Raw genomic sequence first — 27,271 nt, 5'->3', positions numbered from 1 at the left:
TATCATACCAACTCTTATAATAGTGTTCTTATATAATCCTCTAATGACATTAATCAAATTAAATAGATAAACTTTCAACCTTAAAATCTTCCACAGTATAAATTTATTAACATTATCAAATACTTTTTCAATATTGCCAAAAATAAATTTACTTATCAAAACAAAAATAAAAGCTCAAGGTTAAATTCCATTCTTTTTTCTACAAAGTGTTTCAAAGTGAAAACAGTGTTTATGCAAATTCTCCCCTTTCTACAGCCCATTTGTTCCTCTGTAAGCAAACAATCAACTATATTTTTCACTCTGTTATTTAACATTGCCATGTATAATTTTTTAATTTAACATTAAAATTTTGAAATCAAACTACTCTTAAGCTAACAGATTCTAATAACATAGATCTAACATAATAAAAATTTAGTCCACGGTACATTACTTTCTTATATGAAATCATGTATTTTTATCATAATATTATATTTGGTCCTGGAAAATAAAAGTGAGTGACTGATGCAGTCACTCACGCTGTAACGACGTAGCTAGATTCTGCACACTACCTTGATCCTCCCAAGGGTTTAAAAATCCCTTGTGAGTTGATTGTCTCTTCCACCATCTTTCTACTTTCTTTATTCTTTCTATCTTTTATTCTGGATAAATATCAAGAAAATTGGGTCAACTATATCTCACTAGCGCCATCTCCCTGATATTACATGATAGCCTGTGAGGCAAATGCTTCATTTATGGTGGGTAGTAGAGATAGCTCTGCTTTTGGGTGTGTACATGATGATAGTATTTCTTATATGGGAGTATATAAATGATCCAAATATGAGCTTAGTTGCCTATTAACTAAAACTAGGTCCTGTTATTATAATTAAATCTAAATTACAAATACTAAAAGAAATAGTGCATAAAATTCACATGTGGAGTATAAATTGAATATAATTACAAAATAAATTTATTAAAATAAACAATACTATAAATTGAATCAACTATATCTCACTAGCCAATTTTTTGATATTTATCTGGAATAAAAGATATAAAAAATGGAGAAAGTAGAAAGATGATGGAAGAGACAATCACAATATATACATTAAACAATGTATATTATATTATACATTTTATATATATAATATGTAATATAATACATCTTTTAATGTGTTTTTTTTATTATTATTTTTTAATGTCAATACAATTATATATATTGAACAAAATAGTAAAGTTGGAACATTTTATATTTTTGTTTTAATACTGTATACCATTTTAATATGAATTTAAAATTGACATCTTGAGTAGTATAACAATGATGACTGAGATTATGAATACAAGTGGAACACAAAGAACTAGTCACAGCCCTAATAAAATCTAATAAAGAATAAATATAACCCCATTTCAGATGTAATAGTATGAAAAAACTATATACAATATATATATATATATATATATATATATATATATATATATATATACACATGTATGTGGTATATATAAAAGATTACATTCTCTAATAATAAAGGATTTTTGTTCAATTTCATAAAAACCTATGCGTGATTTAACAATGAACCATAGTAATATTCATAAAGATATTCTGTGAACAACAGACCCACTTAATTTGTTCTGAATTTAACAGATTGATATCAATAACAAAATTGAATTTTTAAAATTAAGTAAAGAATAAGTACTATCAAACATTATTAATTTTATAAACCACTAGCTAGTCAGGGGGCATGGACCCCCACTGTGTTCATTATCTTCATATTTGTGAGAATACTGATAAATAACAATTAAAACCAGTTCAATTTTTAAAAACAGTAAGTGTATTGTAATTTCTTCAGAGCAACAGTTTGGTCAGCACAGGATCTTTGAGTGAACTGAAGTATGTGGGTTTCATAATAGTAATCCCCTCATCTTTAAATAATGTAGTTATAGTTGGTTCCACCCTTCATGCAGACAAAAAAGTATTTTGCATAGCACTTAGTGTTACCTAACACACGAGGAGGATACCGCACTTCATTTCTCATGTTTAATCTTTTGTGGTTTTTTTTATATTTTTAACATTTTTTGTGTTTTAGTTTAAAACCGTGTAGTATAATCTAAAGAATGAACTTGTATAAAATATTTATAGCTTTTTTCTCTGGAGTGTATATATACAAATTGTTCCCACAGGAGACTCTGGAGCAAACCACATATTGAAGCTTACTTGAAACATCTGTCCTTGTGACTTATTTATTGTCATCAAAAACTAAATTCAAGTAGAAACCATACAACGTTGCACAAATAAGTTACTTTTCTCGATAACTGAAAAAGATATTAAAAAAGACAGAGCTTTTTTGTAAAAAAATTAATTTCAAAACTGCCAGTGTATCTGAATTTGATTTGAACAAATGGTTGGCCGTAATAAAGTGAATATCAACAATTTCATCTCAATCAGACATACTCACAAATACCACTACATTTTTATTTATATATCACATTACCATCCAATGGATGGTGACTCAGGATTTGTTAACACTCTCTCCTTCACTTTCTGGACTAACTACCTCATTTGGCTGATCCAAGACAGTCATCCGAGGTTGAACTCCTGGTATAATACCAGAAGTTCAATGTTTGACTCACTATTCACATGGGACAGTGCTGAGTATATATAACTAGAAGTCAGCTCTCTTTCAGCCAATGGCTAATATTGAAAGTTCAGTAATACAGATGAGTTCTGCACTGGTAAGATTGGAAGTGACAATACATTAGCACTGCTTAAATCTCAGTATAATTATTGAAGCTAGAAATAATGCCATCTGGTCAGTTTTAATAGAAGAACTATGCAAAAAAGAGTGAACATAGCCAAGGTTGCATTAGGAATCGAGAGAGACTGAATGTTCGATCTGCCAGTGTCAGTGGAAACTTAATGTTTCCACCTTCCCTTAAGTGGTTTCTATGTAACATAGGTAACAGCCAAATGACTGATCCAAGAATTTCTTTAAGCCCATATTCAATCTTATTTAAATTTTTGGTAATTATATGCATTATATTGTTAACTTAAATGAATATTCATTTTCCATTTAAAGTCATACAAAATCATTACACAACATTGTCTCACCTAACAAAGAAATTTAATGTAAAATTTCATAAAAACCATAAAATGCAATTGGTCTTAACTTCATCTCAAACATACAAACAAATGATCAAAGCAAAAAAGTAAAATAATAATTGGTTAAAATTATTATATCTTAATTACTTATTATTATATTGTGCATAAATATTCATTTATTAGAATAATATGTTTACGTTCAAAATTACAGAGAAAAAGATCCAAAATTCAATGTATGAAGAAAATTATTAGTAATCTTATAACACATATGTTATTTTAATATATGAAAGAATCAATTTAAAAAAAAAAATAGATATGAAAAATAGATTGTGAAATGGATAATGCATGAAAAATGGAGTAACAGGAAAATATCAGAATTTATATAAACACTAATATTACAGCAATTAAAAAGTATACCAAAATGAAATTAATTTATTCAAAATACATGGTGATGTGATTATATCATTTAAGAAGAATAAAAAAAGAATAAAAGCTATACCAGAAAGAAGTAAAAGCTGTAAAATAAATAAGAGGTCACTAGGGAAAAGTAAAACAAGTTCTCTGAGTGAAGGAAGGTTTGCCGTGATGGGATTTAGGGGATAAGGGAGTAACAAAAAAAAAAAAAATAAGAAGACTAAAATAGCTGAAACATGAGATTAAAGAACTGAGTAGGGTTATTATGGCCTAAAATATGCATAAATAAGAAAATGAAATTAACAAGCAATACAATAGTTAAGCAAATTCAAAACGAACCTTACAATTGATTATTATAATAACAAATGTCATTAACTGATGATGTTTTATGGGAAAAAATTAATATTTAGAGTATGTAATGAGAAGAAGGATAATAAATGTATAACTCATTGATATTTCAATTAGGTTGTTTATTAACATTGAATGGAAATTATTTATGAAAACTTTTTAATTTTTTTTCTTCTATTTGTTATTTAACATTACCTATAACAGACATATAAAAACTTCATGTATAAAAAAAAGATGTGCTGAATGAACACGACAAAAGGAAAAAGAATCACTGGCAAAATTTAATGAATTACACAGTTTACTGGCCAAGAGAAGGATCAGTCACAAATGTTTCAGCTCATATAAAAAACATATGCAGGATAGTAACTATCAAATAATTTAATTTTCCTACTTTCTTGCCCTTTTGGAAAAGGTAAATTAAAAAAAAAATCATTTGACTCTTTTCTAAATATGACATTAGAGATTTTTGCAAAAAAAAAATATTGAAAATTAATAATCGTTAACCAAAGAGTAGGAAACAAATTTAATTTGCCTTAAAAAGTTAATGTGGCCTTTTGCATTAGTTAATTTTATTCTAACAATTTTCCTTATACATTTATTTCTTATATTAATTTACAATATTATTCTTTTCAAACGAATATTGCCTGTGTAGACCAATCTCATACATTTTTTATTGTCCGTGAATGATATTTTTAGTTTATATGAGGGTTATTTTTTTCAAGGTCCGATCGGTCACGAAATAAAAACCCACGCAAAAATCGAATGAACCTTTGCGCATATGTGTTGCGCAACATCTCTAGTATGGCCTTCAATCACGCCGCGTCATTTTGTTTAGTTCTAAACAAGTAGCTAGCACGTAAACATGTCTACAACAATAGCATCTCCTGCCAAGTGTGAAGTGCGTGCGGTAATTCAATTTCTTCAGGCTGACGGGGTGTAACGCAGCTGAAACTCATAGACGAATAAGTAATGTGTACAGTGAAACTTCAATGAGTGACAGCAAAGTTCAACAATGGTGCAGGAACTTTAAAGCAGGACATGCAGATGTTCATGTTGCAGGCGGTCAGGGAAGGAAGCGAGTGTCAACTGATCATCTCGAGTGAGTGGATGAGGCAATTCGAGATAATCGTCGGTTCACAATTTCTGTATTGAGTGATTCGTTTCCTGAAATTTCAAGGTCAGCTCTATACACCATTGTGGGTGAGAGACCTAAGTACCGCAAACTGTGTGCGAGATGGGTTCCCAACATGCTGTCCGACCATCACAAAACAATGAGAATGGACTCCTTCTTAACGTTTCTCCAGCGTTACCACAATGAAGGAGAAGAGTTTTTGAAAAAAATTGTCACAGGAGACGAGACATAGGTCCATTTCAAAACTGAAAAAACAAAAGAACAATCCAAACAGTGGATGCATTCTCATTCTCCCAGTAAACCAAAGAAGTTCAAGCGAACCTTCTCCAACAGAAAGTGTATGGCTACTGTGTTCTGGGACCAGAATGGAGTTCTCTTGGTGGAATTCATGGAATGTGGCACAAACATCACTGCAGCCTCATACTGCATGATTCTTCAATGTCTAAGAAGGGCAATTCAGAATAAGCAGAGAGGAATGTTGTCATCAGGCATTGTCTTTCTCCATGACAATGCTCGGCCGCACACTGCAGCTGTAACAAAGAAGCTCCTGCAGCGTTTTCGTTGGGAAGTGTTTGATCACCCACCATACAGCCTGGACTTGGCTCCATCCGATTTTCACCTCTTTGCTTACATGAAACGCTGGCTAGGAGGACAACATTTTGACACAGACATCGAGCTGCAGACCAGCGTAGAAACATGGCTGAAAACACAGGCAGCTCCGTTGTATGATGAGATTATTGGAAAGTGGTACTATGCTACGACAAATGTCTAATCGGAGTGGCAACTATGTAGAGAAATAGTGTAACTATGTAAGTACATGTTACAAATAAAAAACTTTTTATTTTTACTGTGGTTTTAATTTAGTGACCGATCAGACCTTGAAAAAAAAATAACCCTCGTAAATTAATGAAACATGTATACAGTATGGATTTTCTCATAGATATTTACATAATAATATATTATGTAAAAATAAATTGCATTTTATATATATATATATACACACCTTGGATGTACAAAAAAGAATATCAGGGGTTTTTATCTGTTATAATATCTGTTTGAATAAGGTGTACATTCTCCTGAACAAAAGCCTTCTGTGTTTTGCAATCAGCTAAATGTGAATTAGTTACAGTTCAACATGGGTTCCATGGAGAGTTTAATCGTGATCCTTCGAGTGACAAATAATATTTGTCAATGGCATGAACGGTTTGAAATGACGTCTGTGTAAAGAGAAGATTATTATGGATAACCAAGGATGTCTGAAAATATTGAACATGTCAGGGAATCTTTCCTGCATAGTCCTAAAATATCTGTTAGGAAGTCCTGCCATGGAGTAGCAAGTTGGCAGTGATATCCAGAATGTTTTAAGGAAAAGTTTACATATGTGTCCATACTGATTGCAGCTGTTACAGGCTTTGAAATCTACTGACTACACTGTTTGACAACTTTGCAAACAGATTTGTGAAATTAAGAAGTCAACTTTTTTAATGTATTGTGCTTAGTGAGAGTGAGCATTTCATCTTAATGGAATGATTAACACACATTATGTCCATATCTGGGATCAAAAATCCCCATAAACTCTTACAATGTGATAGGTACTCCCCAAAAATGTTTTCTGTGTGATATCCTGATGATGAGCTTATGGGCTATTCTTTTGCACTGAAGCAAGTGTAATAGGAATTGCATTTGAATATATTGCGTACACAGCTCTTTTCTCAACTGCAAGATAAATAATTTTATTTGGCAAACAAGATGGCGCACCTCCTGATTGGCATAACTCAGTAAGGATTCATTTTGAATGATGAATTATAAAATGTATGTGATGGTTCATAAAATTAAAATAAAAATCTTTTTAATGATTCATGAAAAATTTTACACCAGTTGAATCTGCCACTCACTGGTCTTTAGTTTTATGAAATAATCTCAGCATATTAGTGACATAAGCCAAGTGAATATTGAAACCAAACAACTTTAATTCTGATGGTATTTGTATCATTATTATTATCTCTTTCATGATTAAAATTTACTTGATTTTTCACAGCCTCTAACATATGTATATTACATATGTAGCAGCTAATATAATTCCATTAAAAAAAAATAGCTTCCGTAATTCAATTAAGGTTCAATGGATAATTCAATGTGACTTTAATATAACTGTACACAACTGAATATGGCTGGAGTAATTCCAATTTATGATATTCATTATTTTGTACAGCATAAATATATTAAAACTGTAATAATATAAACAGGATTTTTTCTTTTGAAAAATACATTTACATGCATTAATTAAAATCGCAACACAATTATAAAAATAATTCACTGGAAAGTGCATATGGTAAATAAACCAAGTACATTGAAAATGTTAAAGGGTATACAAATGGTGTAATAGACTAGGTGTTCAACAGAACTCCCAAAATGGTTTCAAGATCCATACTAAAATGCAACTGTTAATGTCAGGGTGCCATTCATACATCTGATTACATGTAGATAAGGCAAAAAAAATAGTAAAAAAATAATAATTTGCTCAAAAACATCATGATATAACCACTACTTGATTTAATCATTAATAATTGATTGGCAAAACATAATTTAGTAAACTTTTCTTTTTTAAAAAAGCAAAATGTTTTCAGTACAAAAGAAAAAAATATATTTTTTAAAATTAAAGAACATTCTTTCATGCTATTCAACAAATTTAAGAAAGAGATATAATCTAGAATAATCAACATCATTATTTTGATACTAAGATTCACACATTAATTCTATGAAGATAACACTTGCATAGTACTTGATTAGTTTCCTAACCAACTGAAAACTGAGGTCACTTGTAACAGCACCATCTGCAACAACATTGATGAAGGAATCCAAAAACATTTACTTTGTGGGTGAATAATTTTTTAATTAGTTTTCTAACAAAATTTAAACTATTATGCTGATCAATTAAAAAATTAAGTAAAAATTTCTTAGTTTCTATTAAACTTCTTCACAGACTTTTTATAATTTTTTTTTTTTTTTTTTTAGTTAAATATTCCTATCTTGCCAGATGAAAAGACAAAATAACATGGTTATAACATCAGAATAATCATTTAATACAACTGAGTTTATAAAACCATGTAAAAACACATTAATTGGTGGTACTTTTACAAATTACGATAAATCTATCAACTGAGTGTATTGTAGACAGCAATTAATTAATAATTAAGTATAGAAAAAGCTGTGCAATTTATAATTATCAAATTAAATTTTTATCTAAAATTCTGATTCTAATAGCATCTCAGAAAAGTAAGAAATTATGTCTTCAACAATGTAAAAGGCTGTATAAAAAGTGAAAACAAGCAAATTGTATATTTTAATCATGCATTTAAACAATATTAATTATAAATAAAAAGCAAACATTAGTATTTTCTGACCTCATAATAAATGACGGGTAGATTATGCGTAACCACTTCAGACACTACGTATGCAATGCAAATGACCACAAGCAATTTGGCATAAATGAAACTCATAATGATGAAAAGCGATGTTCTGCAACAAATTGATACAAAATGATTGCAATAAATATGTTGAATAATACTTTGGCATAAAATAAATTACTGGAATAAATAAAAATAACATAAAACTGCATAGGTCACTGAGCGTTTAAATTAGAAAAATACAATAAATAAATGAAAAATACTCTATAAACTCATGCAACTATATTGTAATAATGTATTGATCATATGATTGCTTCAAGTATTAGCATAAAAATATAATATTCTTCAATTAATAATTTATTTTACCATCCATTTCTCTATCATACAAAAAAAAGCATATGTAATGTAAATCCTTTTATATATATATATATATGCATACTACCTCTGAGCTTTTTCACAGCTGTGTTATTGTGGGAAAGATAATCAAATCAAAAAGATTACTGAAGTGGAATTCACAGGAGTTTTTACTTGAAAAGTATCATATATTGTTATAAATATTGTTCGAGTGTGAAAAGGTAAACATAAAATTAATGAGATAACTTCTAATTAAATGCAAACTTTCCTTTTATTCAGTGCTTATTTCTGTATAATTTTATTAAAAAACTATTTGTTCTATTTTTAACAGTTTTTATTTTGAAATAACTTCTGCAAATATTAAGAAAATAATACATCAGTTATCGAACTACTCTTAAAAAGACAAATATCGATGTAGTATTCCAACAATAAATAAACAAAAAGAAAATACCTTTTTCTCATAAAATTCATTGTGGTATTAAAAGTACTAAGGCTTTCTTTAAAATTTCTCAAGTATTAAATAAAAAAACTTCACAGGAATTAGCATCAACTATTATTTCTGTAAGCAACTAATTTTATTTTTGTAAAAACAATTGCTCTGATCATTAGTATATGATTATGTCCGACACAGCTGTCTATCTATGCGTATTAATACAGCTAAAGTCCAGTTGTATTCAGACAGATCTCATCTATCACTACATTTGTTAATTACTTACCTAACTGTAGATAGACATAAAGCAGGCAAGACACTTCAAAAAACTCATAAAACTGAACTATTAGAGAAGTGGTTGTTAGCAGTAAATTAGATTCAAAATCACTTTTTAAAAATGAATTTCAACATTTTAATTTCATGTTAATTTACAATTAATTAATTTATGCATTTTTATATTAGTCCCTTACACATGATATTTATTGATATAGTACATTCTGTGGAAGGAAATGGTATAATTCTAAGTTCTAAAATTAAATTAAAATATTCAACATACGTATTTTGATCTAGCTAGCCAAGAGAAAAGTGTAATGTGTTCAGCTAGTATATTTTGCACTTTTCCAAAGCTATCAATGGCTAGCTACACAGATTTTCATTAAACAACTTACCAAAAGGGTGTCTTAATCACCCATGATTTTCATAGGGAATATGATTAGAAAAAAATTAAAACAACTAGTAGAAGCCATTTCCTTGATTACTGTTTAAAAGGAAGTAGACATTTTTAAAAAAGGTGTTTGAAAACTTATATTACTTATAGATTTCCATTACAACACTTTTTATATAGAACAAAGAAAATTAAAAAAAAAAAATAATTTCCAATTGAAATCAAAATAAAAGGTCTATTCAGAAAATAACCGAACTTTATTTTTTTAGTCTTTAAAACGAATTTTACAGATTATTGGTCCTTGTTCCTTTCCAAGTACTTCCCTCCCCTATACACACACATTTCCCAGAGGTGTTTCCTCTTCGCGAGGCAGTCCTGGATAGCTTAATTTGAAATGGCCTTAAGGTTTGTGACAAATTTGTTTTAATGGCATTAATAATCTAAAAACGGCATCCTTTCATCACTGATTTTAATTTTGAAAATACAAAAAAATCGCAAGTAGTCAGGTCTGACGAGTAGGGAGGCTGACGGAGGTCATCTGATTTTTGCCATAAAATCGAAGAATTGACAAAGCTAAGTGTGCAGGTACACTGACGTGGTGAAGGAACCATAAGTTGACTTGCCACAGCTCTCGTCTCTTTTTCCGAATTTTAAAAAATTTTTTTGCACCCCAAAGTACGCACGTTTCACGTTCACTGTTTCACCTTGAGGCTATCATTCAAAATTCACAATTACATTAAAATGACAAACGACAAACGTCCAATCGATGTTCTTTCTGATGTTCAGTCATCAAACGAGGAACAAATTTTGCTGCAACTTGATGCATGTTCAATTTTTCAGTCAAAATGTCACAGCATTATCCAATTGAGATGCTAATCTCTTCTACAAGTTTCCTAACAGTCAATCAGCGATTTGCAAGCTACATTTCATTGATTTTCTGAACGTGGGTGTCATCAATTGAAGTCAAAGGCCTTCCTGGTCGAGGGTCATCTTCGATTGACAGACAACAACTTTTAAATCGTGAAAACCAATTGTAACATTGCATACAACCCAGAGCATCATCTCCGTAAGCTAGTTTCAAAAGGTTAAACGTTTCTGTGAAAGTTTTCCCCATTTTTACGCAAAAGTTTATGTTGTATCGTTGCTCCTGGAAATCGCACATTAGAAAAATCATTACTAACACTTAAACACATTGCTCTTAAATAACAGTAACACAAAAACTAAATGAGATATCTCAACAACCCAAGAACATGTGGTTACAAAGGAAGTATGTGAAACACAATGCTGTCAATCGCAAGTCACTAAATATCTCTGTTAGCGCGTAATTAAAAATGTTCGGTTATTTTCTGAACAGACTCGTAATTTGTTAAAGATAAAACTGTATGAGTATTTTGTTCATTTTAACTTCCTACACATGATCACCTGTGTTATAAATACATAAGCAAATCTTTAATTCTGAAAAATAAATAATAATACATTACATAGATCACTTTAGGAGTGGATAAATATGTTGTTCTATGGATATAAAAAAGAAACTGCCTCTAGTGTTTGCCTCTGTAGGTCAAAGGAACCCATGGTAAAACCTTGATCAGAGTAGTATTAAAAAAAAAACACAATTATGAAATAAAATATAGATGTTAAAAACGCACCAAAATTATTATGGGCAGAACTCAGAAGAATTAGGAAGACGAGAAAATTTAGGTACTTCGATGAAGTTATCCAACCAAACAGAATGGACAATGAAGCAAATCATGATCAATAAGATTCTAAAATCCTATAGTCTAATGAAGGACATGTACAATAAGAAATTGATGTCATGGGTGGGCAAAATCAGACACTGTGTAAAGGTAATCTGACCAGAAATTTTATACATAGCAGAATGCATAACTCTGAACTAAGGAGAACAGATAAACTGCAATTTGCTTAAAGATGAATACTAAGAAAAATCCTAGAGCCCAAAAAAAATAATGATGGTTATAAATTAAAAAGAGGAACTTCATTGGGAGTTAAGACAGAATCACAAAAGCAATACATAAGCAAAAACTAGCATTCTACAGACCTCTGACAAGAATGGATTCAAACAAGACTTATAAAGAGAATTTTTGACAAGTGTACTGGTGACAAGACGAAGATTAAATGTTTCAAGTTAAGAGGACTTATGGGTAGCAAACATAAACATACGGATTTAAAAGACAAAGGGGTGCATAGGAAAAAATCTTAGAATTCAAAGGAATCGAGAAAGAGAAGAAAGAATGCACTAACCTAAAGTGGTCAGAAGAAGGGAGTAAGTGGCACAGTGAAAGAATGAAGGAGTATTGGAGAGCTAAAAAACTATTCAGGAATTAACTATTTCACGTGGTTCTACAGACTGGTGTCAAAAAAAAATAGTTGTTATTTTGGTACATATAAATTATTTATAATATAAACAAATATAAATGAAATAATATTAAAATAACATATGAATATAATAAAATATGATAAACTAATTCACAATTTAGAAAGGATTAGCATATATTTACACAAATTGAACAGGATTCTGAAAATTTAGGGCTTTTTAATTTTTAATTAATATTATTTAAAACATTGACAGGGAAATTTTTCTTTTATAAAAGAAATACTTAATAGATCTTAAATAAATTGGTGGGAAAATATTTTAAATATTTCTGTAATCTAGTAAAAATGGCAATGGAAGCATATGATCCTTTCTCTTAATACTGTGTTAATTTATAGCAAAACAATTCTGATGTCTAGTATGACAGATAATGTTTTTTTTTCTTTTTTTAAGTATAAATTGCTATTTTTTTTAATGAAGGTTGCACATTCATAAAACCATCTGGATAAAAAAGATTAATATTTTTTAATTTTCTAAATATCAATCAATATATGATGCATAATTATAGGCACCAAATAATGATCTGATGACAGATTTTTGTATATTAAAAACTCGTTTTGACTTTACGAGGAACATTATCAACAGATGATATTATCTTTTTTGGACAGGAATATACATATTTTATTTTTAGACAGGAATATATGATATTATTTTTAGACAGAAAAACACATGAGTAGAATAAATATTTAATAAATATGAAAAGCTTACAATTTTATTAAAGATTTCAAAACAAAAAATAATGTGGTTTGAGTTTATTACAAATGAAATCAATTTGATCATCTTAAGAGAAGTAATCATCTTACAAAACACCCAGAAATTTTGCTTTCTGATAACAAAAATATTGTTATTATCATTAACAGGAATTCTATCCATGCAATTAGCAATATTGTCTACATACAACGCAACTTTTTATCTATATCTAAAGTTAGATAGTGGTAATCCATGCAGTGAATAATTATTTGAGCTGTTAATATTCAAATTAACACCTTTAATATTATTAAAAGACTTGAATTCTTAAGTCCTTGTAAATAATTATCTTCAGGTACAGAAACAGTTGTATCATCTAAGAAGAGGACAATAAATGAATGGTTAATATTTTGAGAGAAGTCATTAATAAACATTAAGAAAAACAAAGGAACAACACTTCCTTGTGGCACACTTAAACTAATTAAAATTGTAAAAATGTTAAAGAAGAATTATACTCTTATTTCACTCACAAATTAAAATCAAATTATGATGTGAATTATTGCTTTTAATACATTTTGATGTATATATTGAAGTATATTCTATTAATAGCATAATTTTAAATAAATTCTTACTCTTAATTTACGACTAAGGAAAATCAATCATTATTCTTCCTCTAAACTTTCCAAATTCTAATTATTTTAAATCCACTACAATCAACTGAAGATCCGGCATGCATGAATAAGTGCTAATGATAAAAGAAAAAAGTAAATGTTTTATTGACTAATAATTTGCCTAAATAAGAAACGACATTGAGCTATAAAAGGATTGATTACTTGAGCAAGAAAATAGGATTTTCAAAATTTATAAGTTTGCCAAAAGTATAAATGCTACTAGGTACAATAACTGTAATGGTTATATTTTAACCTGACAAAAAACACAAAATTGATGCTGAAAATGGCATTAATTTTCAAGAATGACAAACATCCCATGTCATGCTTACTAAGGAGATTGATAAATGATTTTTGTTACCTTTTTCACTCAGGTTAACATACAGAAGCATATCAACATGTCAAGCACATTAAATTGCAAGTTATATTTAGCTAAATGTAACAGTTTTATTGCTCACCACAAAGACTGGCTGAATAATGAAAATGTTGCACTCAGAGAAAGTCACTTGCATCTCAAATAATTTACATGTATTATAGTTATAAGAAAGAATGGGGCAGATAATGTAAAGCAAAAAATTAATGTAATCCTTTCATTATGAAACTATACATAACATTACTTTCTCCAAACAGTAGGGAAAAAATCACTTCAAGGTAAGAAAATGTGTACAGATATGTTGTAAACAAATGAATAAATTATAATAAATGTGTAAGCCAATGTAAAGTATATAATTCGTGGGTAATAATAAATTTTAGGAACTTTATTCTTTCCCAGAGAAAATGGCTGCAACCAATACATATTTTTTTAAAAAAATGAATGGGAAATCAAAGATTTGAATTATAGTATATGGTTTAGACAAGACCATATTTTTATACATTACTTCAAAACATATACTGGGAATCTTGATTACAAACTTTTACAGAGTTTTGTCATGAATAAACAAAAGAATTTTATGTTATATGATAATAACAAAATATGGTTTACTGTTAAATTATATAAAATAATTACAATGTTACAATAATAATAATAATAACAGAAAAAAATTGTAACCTAATAAAAAAAAATAAATTTTAAACTTCATTTTTAGATCAAATATTCAGTATCTAATGGATGGATATATATAAAACATTCATGTGGAATTTGCATAAAGTAAACTTTACAAAGAGGTGAAATAAATCAACAGCAGACACAAATGTGTCCAATAAAAAAATGCAAATGTATTGCTAGAGTAAACCTTTGAGGGTATAAATTTGAACAGAAAATGTTATTAACTTTTGCATCAAAAATATAAAATGTAAAAAAAAAAAAAAAATAGTGAAACACATCTACAGAGCGTACAACATTTAATACATAATATAAATTATATAAAATTTTATAATTATCATAATTTATATTTATATATAAATTTAAATTATATTATTATAATTTATATTTATATATAAATTGACGTTTAATACATATGTATGTGTATTAAATGTCAATTTTGAACATGGAGAAATTAAGTGTATTGTGTACTGTGTATGTGTGTATATATATATATTATATATATATATATATAATATACACAACTTTTGAAACTAACTTTGAAAAAGTAATTAAATAGTTGCCATTTTTGTTAGCGTTTTCATAGTCTCGTTTTTACAGCAAATTTTTTTCAGTGCCCTTCAAAATATTGTGTCTATTAAAATGTTTGAGTTGCCCCCTATGGAGGCTCATGTGTGCTTGATATATGAGAGGGCAATCTAATAAAAAGGATCTTCTTAAGACAGTAGAAATCTGTTAATGTTCGTTTTTCTAAGTTTAATGGTAGAAAAGTTATTCAGGGATTGCCATGTCTTATTAATACTCTCTATGTATGTATGTATGTATGTATGTTTGCTTGTGTGCATGTGTGTGTGCGTATACATGTTGCTGAACAATAATAAAATGAAACTGATCTAAGATTTAATTGGAGAACTCATCAAAGAAATGACTTTTTGCAATTTAAATATAAACCAGACAAACAAAATAAAATAACATTAAAATCTGCACAATTTCTTTGATATTAACTTCTTTCGTACTGTAAGATATTATGAAATCAGCTGCATGAAATAAATTTTACCATTACCAGAATATGAAATAAAGAATTATATAAATGTCATATATATAAAACTTAAAAGAAGGTGGAATTAAAACTGTCTACTCTGGAATATAATGACACATCAATTTGTCTTATTGCTTAAGTAAACAATAAAGAACTTGAGGAAAAATCATTATTAGCAATTTCTAAACATATCTATGGTAGTAAACAAAACAAAATTATCCTAATGCTTTTAGTTTACTACTTTGTTACTTTTTTTTAAATTTAACAAGTCTCACTGTTTTATTCACAATTTATAAAAATAAAATTGAACCATTCGTGTGAAGTGTGGTTAATTTCAACCCAACCACCAAAGAACACTGGTATCCATGATCTAGTATTCAAATCTGAATATTAGATCATGGTTGAGTTTCAATTAACCACACCTCTCAGGAATGGTTGGCTTGAGTTTGTTCAAGACTTCACATTTACCAGTACATATGCATTATACTGATAAGTTGCTAATGACTTTAATTGTTAATGTGATTATAAATAAAATTACTTAAAAAAAAATTAAATCATCAAACCATAATAAAATAACTAAGTCAAAGTTAATAAAAATCTTACTTTGATAATTGGTATTTAACCTTAAATTTAACATTTTTTTTTTTGTTGAATGATTAAAGAATTTCAACAAGATTCACAATACAATAATATTACTTGATAGCATTATTGTTTGCTTTTATATCTATTACAAGAACCAGTTTTTACATAAATTGTTAAAAACAATATCATTTAATGCATCTGTGATTATGTTTAACATATCACTGCCCCAGAACTATAATATAAACTGATAACTATAACTATACTGATTTTGTAGTATTTCAAAATATTATGAGGCTATTTCTACACATCACATTACAATCTTTTACACATTTCAAAATGTTATGAGGTTTAAAAACAATAATAGTTTTATTATTTTATTTTAAATATATTATTTATTTTACTGCATATGTAATAAACAGTTACTCACTCATCAAATACTTCTAGAACTGCTTCTCATAAGAGACTGAAATCTGGTAAAATATTTTTGAAAATTTGAACTCCTAAGTATAAATAGATTTTTTATTTTGATTAGGAAATAATAATAATAATAATAATAATAATAATAATACATTATATAAATCATGACAGGAAAGGGTAGATGTGCTATTCAATGAACAAAAAATGGAGCTACCCCAGCCAGCATTTGCCTGGGTAATCATGGAAAACCATGGTAAAACTTATATATAAAAAATATATACAAATGCGTAACCAAATGTAAAATAATAAATAGATGTAATTATATTAAAAATATAAAATACTAAGTATAAAAATAACAAAATAATTGATAATTCAGAAAGCGTTAATGAGAATTACTTGAGCACATATTTACGTACACATTAAGCAGAATGCAGAAAATTCTAATTTATTTTTTAATTCTTTAAAAATTCATCAACAAATCTACATTCTTTCTCTAAAAGAAAATCTTCTCATTTTATTTTAAATAAACTGGTGAGAAGATTTTTTAAATGGTTCAGTTATGGTTGGTTAAAAATGCCAAAGTAAACAAAATATGACTCTTTTTCATAAGCTGAAGTATTGTGTTCTGTCATATGGAAATAGCTGTGTTGTCTGATTTTTTTATTTTTTTTATTGCAGAAGTAAATATTGTTATTTTTTATTAATAAGTAACTATTGTTTTAACAAAGATTGGACATCATAAATATAAACATAATAATTTTTTTAAATTTAAGAATTTTAAATGTATCTCAAACTCCCCAAAGGTGGCGGTTAAGTCAGAATCAATAGACTTTCTTTGGTTAATAATTAAAAAATGTTAACTAAACTTGATGAAAAACTCTTTGGTAGTTTCTGAGAAAAAAATGACAGATATAAAGTAATACAAATGGAGATTACAAATTTCTAAATTCTGATAATATAATGTTCAGAATTGTAAACAAAACAACACAAACCATTATACACATAACACAAATGCCAAAAAAAAAATACACTGTCCTGAAATAAATAAACTGTACTGTTCTGATAGCACAATGTTTTACTTTCTTTTTTTTTTAATAGTTCATTTATATCAGTGACTCAAGATGATGCTTTGATTAAGTTTTCATTTAATTTCAACAAAACATACTGAAGATAATGATCTCTAAAAGATCACTGATGTATAACAGTAAGTGGAAAAAGTGCTTTTTATAAATAACAATATTATCCACTAGTCAAAGAAGATGCAGTTTCACATAAAGATAAATAAACACTTGAAAGCTTGCCATAGCAACATAGAATCAATTTTTGCCAACTATTTCATGCATTCAAGTCACAAATCCATACGCATTAATAATCTCAATACTCTAAACACACACGCACACGCACATGGGATAAAAAGGAATACATTTAAACTTATTTCAACATGACATATTAATACACAACAATATATTAAATGAATAGACACAATTCAAATTTAACACATTTTATGACCACATTCTTAATACATGTTTGCCTAGTTAAAAAAAACAACTCCAACAGCAGCACAAGTGTTTTAAATAAGTTATTAAAAAACATATTTTATTAGAAAACTTTGGTTTGGTTTGCGATTTAAAAAAATGTACATTTTTCTAATCAACATTCTGAGTTTCTATAAAATACTACACCAATCATTTTTCAGTTTTAATAATAAAAATAATCAGTATACAGTAATATAATTATGTACAGAACTTTTTTTTTTTTTAAACTAGTCATCTGTTACAATTTATATGGTGAGAATTCATATATGGTTAGGTAACATATTTTTTCCTGTAAACTGATGTAAAAGTGAGTGTAATTTATAAAAACTCGACATTTAAACGCAAAGATAAATAGACATCCTTAATACAAAAAAATTTCACGTTATTGAAATATACTGAATTATATTCACATTATTAAAATAAACTGAAAAATAAGAAAATGGTCAAAAACCATTTACAAAGAAAATGTTTTTTTTTAAGTGCTGGTCACACTATTTCAACTGGTCATTTCAACTATTAAACAATCAACATTAGTAGATAATAAGGAAGTAGTACATTATAAGAGAAATGCATGCATTAATTTGTGGTGGGTAATCTGTTGGAGTTTCAGTGGTTCAGAGAAGTTTTTAAAACCAAATTTACATTTTCAACTAGAACTGCCGAAAACGATAAGTTACTTTGAATTTTTTACTCTTATTCTAAAACCATTGTAAAAAATACTCATTTTGTATCTTCTAACTGAAAACCAATTACAACCTTTAGATTTTTAAAAAGTACCCATAGTAACATGAACTTTAGCCAAGATAATTACACTATTACAAAAAAATAAATCTGGGATGTGTTACCAGTGGTTTAGTTAGTTATCTATTCAATACCGTGTAATTTATTAGTTAAAATCTTTTTTTGATCAATTACACTTACAAATTATCTTTAAGAGGTTATTTTATTGTTGATTACTATCTGAAAAGGTGATGTTAGTGCTTCTCTGTTTTCTTATATTAATTGTCAAAGACAGGTAGTAAACCAGTGATTTTATTTACTGTAAAAGTTTTGCTAGTCTGATAATGATTAAAAATTTAATCTAACTATTATATATATATATATATTTATTTATTTATTAACTTTTTAAAACAGTGTAAATTTATTAAGTTGAAAAGTGTGAAAATTTAAGTTCAAAAAAATGAATTGTATAAAAACAACAACCCTTTGATGTAGAACAATGCTCAGATATTTTTTACAAAGATAATTGTGAATAGATCCCAGACCATATAATTACAGTACATAAAAAAAATGATAGAATAGCTGCAGACAGAAGATAAATTTATATAGAACAAAAAAATTCATTTTTTCATCTTTTAAAAAGTTCTTTCAACTCCCAGCCTTTTTTCATTTAACAAGAGGCTTTCCTATCTGAAAAGAATCTTTGTTACTTTATTGTGCATAAGAAAATGGTAAACAAAACATGTAATTTCAGGTAAGTCATTCATGTAAGAGTTAAACAGTCTAAGGAAGCATTTGAACTTCATATATGTGTACACATATTTTTTTTTTGTATTTAATAAATTGCTAATCTAATATGAATACAGTTTTGGCCAATAAAAACTAAATAAAATAAACGGTTTAAATTGTAGATTTCAATATACTGGATGTTAAAAAAGTATAGCAAACCTTAAATAACATTTTAACATAGAAAAATAAGATTTAGTTTATGTTTCTGCCTCAAAATGATGTAGTAGGAGATCATCCCAGCCCAAAATAATCAGAAAAACTCAAAAAAAAATCAGGAATGGCAATTCAAATTTTTAAATGGAAAGGATGGAGGGGTTTTTTTTTTGGGGGGGGGGGTGAAAAACATTATCATCATCCAGGTCAAAATATTAACATGAGGTTCTTGAATATTAAAATATTAGAAAAAATGGTTAAAAATATGATGAAAGCTAGGATAATAATAATATGAATAAAACTGAAACAGTAAAAGAAATGCAGCAATTAGGATAATATAATTCAATACCTGGTCTAGTAAAAACCCTGGAGGGGTTGTGACAGATCATTTTAAAAGAACATTACCAAACAAAACATTTTGACATAAAAAAGTTCATGTTACTACAACCCTAACCAAAAGAGTAGCCATTTAATATTATTCACAATTAGTTTAAAAAGTGGCTTACAGTACACCTTAAGCAATGGTACTAAAAAATAGATTGTTTTATGTACATAATGCAGTATTTTACAACGATTAAGGGTAAATTAATTTGTTCCTTTGCATTATCTGTCCAAATAGTGATGCATCTATAGCATTTGACGTGCAAGAGGAACATCATTCATAACTGCTTTCTATGAGAGTTTGTTATACAACCAGTCCCTGTGGTGAACAGAGTGAATGGTCAAATATCATCAGCAATTCAGTGGGCTTGGCATGGTGATACTAAACAACACATTCAGCTCAGTAAAGGCAAAAGGGAAATCAGTTTATTTTTCACACAGTTTTATGAGCTTGGCATGATTGTCAAAGGGGTCATTATACTTATTTTTTTTTTTGTGTTAGATTATCTAAAACATTAAAGCGCTAAATATTCATACATATCTTTCTATGGCTTGTTTACAGTCCTTACAAAATTATATACAATATCTACACTGATTTAAATGCAACATCTTTTTAGTAGAACATGCTCTAATTTTATTTTTTAAAGTTTTTAACTATGATTCACTGTCATTGCAAAAACTAAATTAAAATATATAAAATATTTTGAGTGAAAAAATAAAGTTGCAGTAGATAACTTATTTTCTATTTATTATGAAAAAATAAACAAAATCATAATCCTAGAAATTCAGATTCGTCTATACTTTTTCTGAAAGTTTAACTGTTCGCAATTTTGTTTCATGATATACTGAGTATCTTCTTCTTCTATGAACCAGATTATTTTTGGTTTTCTTTTTTCAAAAAGAACTAAAAATTTTGTTTAGTTAATCTGCTGTCATTCATTTTAAATGTGTTCATAAAATTTTAATCTTCTTTTCTGCAATTTATGTCCTATTTTTTTTAAAATCTTTATAAATTTCCTCTGTTTTTCTTAACTTATGAACACTGTTTTTATATTTTGGTCTGTATATTTTTCTTAATTTTTTTTTTTTAATTTTGTTGATTTCTTTTTATGAAAATTTTTGTAAACTCTCTACACCCCATCCAGAGCATCTAAAATTATTGCTGTCTTGTAATATCTTAGTTTTGTATTTCTGGAAAGAGATTTCTTATACATATATCCTTTGTTAAATAATATGCTATTTCCATTTTCTGTACTCTAGCTTTCATCCCTGTTTTTTCAAGACATTTGGTATTAAAATTTCCCCCAGATATTTAATTTTTTGGACTCTTAATTGTTTTATCTTGTGAGATTTTGATTTATACATATGAGCTTTATTTTTGCTACTTTAGAACCATTCTGTTTTTTGAAACAAAAAAAAACTAATTTCATAGAAATTTGAACTCCAATTTTATTTGTGTATTTTTATAATAATTTAGAAATTTTGATTTTCGTTTCATCTGTATCTTTTACTGGGGTAACTAAACTCTACACTTCTCTTAACTAAATCACTAACTTAAATAAAAAGAAAAATATCAAAACTTTTTCTTATGTTGGAAACACTGTAATAGATCGTATTTAGAATATAAATAAATGTAAGAGTATTGGTGAACATAATTTTACTGTAGATTCATTCAAAAGGGTTGGTTTTTCAGTCATGATAGACACTCATTCACTCATTTAGTTACATCCATAAACCCAGGTGCGCGCATACGCATTGATTAGAAATAGTTTAAAAGTTTTAATTACTCGACTTCAAAAATATTTGCTACGTGGCATTTCTTTTTTACGTAACGTTTTTTTAACGTAGGGAAAAATAAACAGAAGAAAGAACTGACATGTAATATTTACTTTTTAAATAGACCAATAGAATAATGATAATACAGAATGTTATTATTACGCTTATGATAAACATTTTTGCAAATTTCCTGAAAATTTTTATTAACACAAAAAAAATTCAAGCCTACCTTGTTTGTGATAGCTGGGACGCTTGGGAATTCGGTCGTCCTTTTTTTGCTTCCATTTCCTTATTTGTAAAATTATTCTTCTCTGGTGTTACATCACTACCACCACCGTGCGCGCGCGACACAGGTAGTGTAGCCATATTGTCCACCGATTCCATCGTTTCAACAGTAGCCACTTTAACTTCTCCCATTATTAATCAGTTCATTTCTTTTTTTTCTTTTTTAATTAACACAACACTTAATTAATTTATAGTTTTCGTTATAATATTCGTTGTAAAATTACACCTAAAAATAAAAGAACCGGAATATTTTTAAAAAAATATTTTTATTAATAAACTTTTCAATGAATTAACAGTCGGATAGTTAATTTAACCATTACATTTCGAAGGCCTAGGTTTCATGTTCATTAAATATCTAATAGATCTCTGCAATCCATTTTTAAATTTGAATCTAAATTGAACAATTAATTGTATAAAAAAAAATATATATATATTTCTGATATTACATACTGATAATGATTTTCATTAAAATCAATGAAAATTATAATTGAACGTTAATAAAAAAATACAACTAATTGCATATATGATGATGCAGAAAATAAAAGTGAAAAATGAAGAAACATAACATAAGAAAATGTAAGAGAAAAGAAAATAACAGAAGAACGATTTTTAGATCAGCGAACATAAACAGCATTTACTACTGTGACATGAACATCGATAAAATGAAGTCGCCCTCAATCTCAACGCAATGGCATCATTCTGATTCACGATACGCTCGGCGTCAAAGATCAAAAGATTGATCTGGAAGTACTATCTCACCCGCTATTCAATCCAGAATTGGCATCAAAAATATTAAATGGAAATAAAAACATACAAAAATTGTACTAAATTGGCTTCGACATCAAGAAAAAGAGTTTTTTGCAGTAGACCTAAATAAGCTAATTCAAAAGTGGGACAAGCGTATTATTGTTGCTGGAAATTATGTTAATAAGTGAAAAAAGTGACATCGATTAAATAAACAGTTTTAGCTTAAGAAAAATGTGTATCTTTAATTACTGAGTGACTGTTGTACATCCATTCGGAATTTTTTAATACTAAGTTATGTCCTTTGATTAAAAGGGGTTCGTAAAATGTCAAGATCTGTAAAAACCCCGATATGCAAAATTTGGACCCGATTAGCAAGCATACCTTCAATCAGATTATATACTTATGAAGTATGAGTATAACAACATAATCGGAAAGTTTTTCTTTAAACATTATTTTAAGGCCAACCGACAAATAACACAAAAATTTAGTTTAACTCGGGGATATTTTTAACTATTTTTCTTTCCTACAATCCAGATTTTTAACTATTTAAGACAAGAAATATCGTTCTTTTTTATAAGTATTTGTTTTTTTTTCTATTCCTATAATTTTTTTCTGCAAAATTATGGATAGAATTTTAGTCGAGATCTTTTGAAATTAATGTATGTTTATTTTATATGAATATTTATTATATATTTTGAATACAGATATAACTTTTAAAAAAAATATTTAATTTTTTAATTATATCATTCATTCATTGATTATTTATTGCGATGGATGGGATTTAAAGTTTAAAATAGAATTAATAATTTTATGAGATAAGGATATGATGTGTATGTTATGGATAAGTTGGGAACCTTTATCTTAGTCAGACCTACATCTATTAAAGCTCTTCGTAAAAGATTTTATTAAAAATATTTTTCGCAAACATTTTATGCCTGTGCAATATAATATTGCAATAGATGTACAGGTTAACTACATAATGGGAAAGTATAAATAAATGAGATTTAACAAGAAAACAAAAAAGAAATTAAGATAATAAGGAATTAAAATATAAAGGGAAATTTTACTATTTACTTAGTAAATAATTACGTAATATAAAGAATAAACAAATTAACGTAGATATTAAATGTAGACTAACACAAAGAGAGCTTTAATGCAAAAAATGGCCTCTGTAAGACGAATTATTGGCAAAATTTTTATGCAGCGAAACATAGACAATAGGAAACAGAAAGAAAAAAGAAACCTTTGAAAATTAGGTGAATTAATAAAATATAGATAATAAATTTGACGGCTAAAGATAAACAGAAGAGTAAAAAAAATTTGTGGCAGAATCTTGTAAAATAACGAAATAGGTTGGTGGACCAAACATTATGATATTAAAGTTTTAGATTATTAGTAATTTAGTAATATAGGATTATGTAAGGGATTAAAACTTTAGAGGAAGACAAAGACTAGCATAAATAAAACACGTAATTGAAGATGTTAGATGCAGTAATTATGTTGAGATTTAAAAGACTGACTCAAAATAGAAAGGAATGGAATGCAGCATCAGTGGACAAAATTTAAATCAAGTAAAAAAGCCGGTTAAAGGTTACATAACTTTTCCTGTTTCAAATACGACATAAGGTATTAAAAGAATATTAATGACTTATTTATTCAATGTTCAGAACACAACTACGAATAAGATTAAAATACAATTTGGTCCGATTTGACCCCGTTGCTTAAATTACGTTTTTACCTTAAAAATGATGCAGAATTTAAGTATAATTGACAAAATAAAAAATTCTTAATAAAAATTTCTTTAAAATGATCTCCTTGACCAAATTAAGTATTTATCATCAAAATTGTACTGAATCTAGAAAACATAAAATAAGTAAAAAAAAAAAAATCAACATTTTTACAAAAGAAAATTTGGATTCCATTTGACCTACCTGCTCAATACCTATATCATATACGATTTTAATAACTGACACAACTTTATAAACTTTTAATAGTATTTAAAGTTTAGATAAATCCAAAAAATATTGAGAAATTTAAAAAATCGGTACTTTTAAACTGCGATCGGCTCCCCCAGCTCTAATATTACTCCCTAAGCAGTTTTGTTTTTTGGTTGCTTCCACCATAACTACTATGCCGAGGAAGACGAAAAAAATTCGGTTAAAAATATGCAATAAATAAAAAGATAGCTTTTTCGATTTTTGGGGAAAGGGGTATAGGACAATTGTTTTTTAAATGAGAAGATAAGCATGCACGCATGTACTGAGTTTAATATAAATTGGGGTTATATTTGCAAAATTCTGAGAAAATTGACCCCAAAAATTAACCCCCCACCATCCGGAAATATTAATCTTAAAATTTTACAAATTGTCCCCCATATACACGATGTGTAAGATTTCATCAAAATCGTTTATCCAGTCAAAGTTATTAAGCTTCAAACGTTTGGGTACGAACGAATACGAATGAATATTACCTCCACTTTATTTTTTTGGGGTCCCTGGATCAAGAAATGTCGAGAAATGAAAAAAACCCATACCCAATTTTTTGACTGATTATCATACTTTCCTTCTTGCTGCATAGCTCAAAGATTGATGCAACGAACGTAAAAGAATTTAATTAAGAGACTAGCTCATTATTAGCAACTCGCGCAAAAGATAAGATCTGGTGTTAAGTTACAAGTATTTGTTTAAAGAATCCAATCGTTTGAGGATCTAATGAAACAAATTAAGAAGTAGTTAAGTAACTTAGAAACATAGATATAGATAAGATTGTAAGAAATAAACTATTGAAAACTTGTAGCAATCAATTCATAAGCAAGTATAAATTTAAATTCGACGATAAAATTAAAAAAAATAATAATAATAATAAAAATCAGGTTTTTGAAGTCCATTTTAACGACAGAAAAAACTACAAAATTGAAGAATAGTTGAGAAAATGGTTTATACTACATAAGTAAACAAACTACATAGATTACATTAGATATGGTAAATTATTAAAAATGAGAGGTAACCTAAAATGGTAATTAGTATTGTATTTTAATCTGTAGGAGGAAAATTAAACTTAGTATTGAAGACAAAAATGCATTATTATAGTACCAAGTAACTCAAAAACTGTAGAATTTAAACTGACGATGAACTGCTCTTTATTGATGAACAAAAACTCATTAGTTAAAAAAAAAGCGCAGTACAAATATTGTTTACCGTATAATTATATACAGAGTGTATCACAAAGTTTCTCCACTGGAAGGAGAACTTCCACGAAATGATGTTTTAAGTCAGTGGAAATGTCACAAGGGAAGTGGAGAAGCGCGCCATCGTGCTAGAAAAATACTTTGCGTCTCAGCGGTAGAGGCACATCATGAAGCAGCTGTGGCAATCCTTCTTGAAGAAAGTGCAAGTAGACTTAAGCGGCCCGATAATATTAACGGTCCAAACAGCTGATTATAAAGAAGACCGCACCATATTTTTACACTAAATCGGTGTTGAAAACTGCCTTCCACCGTTTCTTGAGGAATTACTTCTGCCCATGACTGCTCACTGCTTAAGTTGTTGACGCCATCTAGAGTTAAATTTGTCTCGCTGGTAAATAAAACGTAATTTGTAGAGTTGTCGATTTGTATTCCACCAGCTGCAGAACTCCAAGCGAAGCGGACCGTCTCCTGGGTATAGATGTTGAACTGGTTGTTTATAAGAACAAGACTTGTTTTGTTTAAATGTCATCCAAACCGTTGAATGCGAAACTTGGATCCGCTTAGAAAGATGTCATGTACTGACGCTTGGACTGCGCAGAACTGCATCGATAATAATTTCATCAATAACAGCGACGTGTTAGATAGATCGTTCGTAGTTGGTACGAATACTAGGTAGTGAACTGTTTCCCGAAGATTGCAAAAAGTCTTGCTAATTGTTCTCGAATCTGGAATCCTGTGATTCGGAAAACGTATTTCATATTCTACTGCAGCAGCTATAGAATTACCGTTACACACACCCAACATGATTTCCATATCAGCGGATTTCTCTGTTGTAAATAATTACAGCATTACTTCAATGGCAAACCAATCACGTTCAAACTAAAATTTACAGAAAAACTTCGCTAACGACAGCACAGTTCACAGTACCTGATTTACTTAATGTACCTTACATATTGATTTAAATATTAATTCAGTGTTGCGTATTGTTGATCAGCTGTTATTTTATTACCAACTTTGAAATAATAATTTTTCAAATAATTTATTGTATT

At 28.2% G+C, this 27,271-nt stretch overlaps 1 protein-coding gene across 7 annotated transcripts in view; it reads right to left on the bottom strand.

Moving 5' to 3' along the window:
- Positions 1-27,271, bottom strand: part of LOC142319313 (proton channel OtopLc-like) — a 422,996-nt gene that overhangs the window by 63,740 nt on the left and 331,985 nt on the right. For 6 of the 7 annotated variants that reach the window (XM_075356452.1, XM_075356451.1, XM_075356448.1 and 3 more), the window contains exon 4: positions 8,372-8,486. In XM_075356452.1, coding sequence (XP_075212567.1) covers positions 8,372-8,486 — 115 coding nt within the window. Of the gene's footprint in view, positions 1-8,371; positions 8,487-22,232; positions 22,515-27,271 lie in introns of all 7 variants that reach the window. The other variant, XM_075356453.1, reaches the window with a different exon arrangement.

Source organism: Lycorma delicatula, chromosome 2, assembly GCF_047948215.1.
Source record: "Lycorma delicatula isolate Av1 chromosome 2, ASM4794821v1, whole genome shotgun sequence".
In the NCBI taxonomy this organism is placed as follows: Eukaryota; Metazoa; Arthropoda; class Insecta; order Hemiptera; family Fulgoridae; genus Lycorma; species Lycorma delicatula.
Note: the sequence above shows the minus strand (reverse complement) of the source record. Positions and strands in the feature narration are given on the sequence as shown.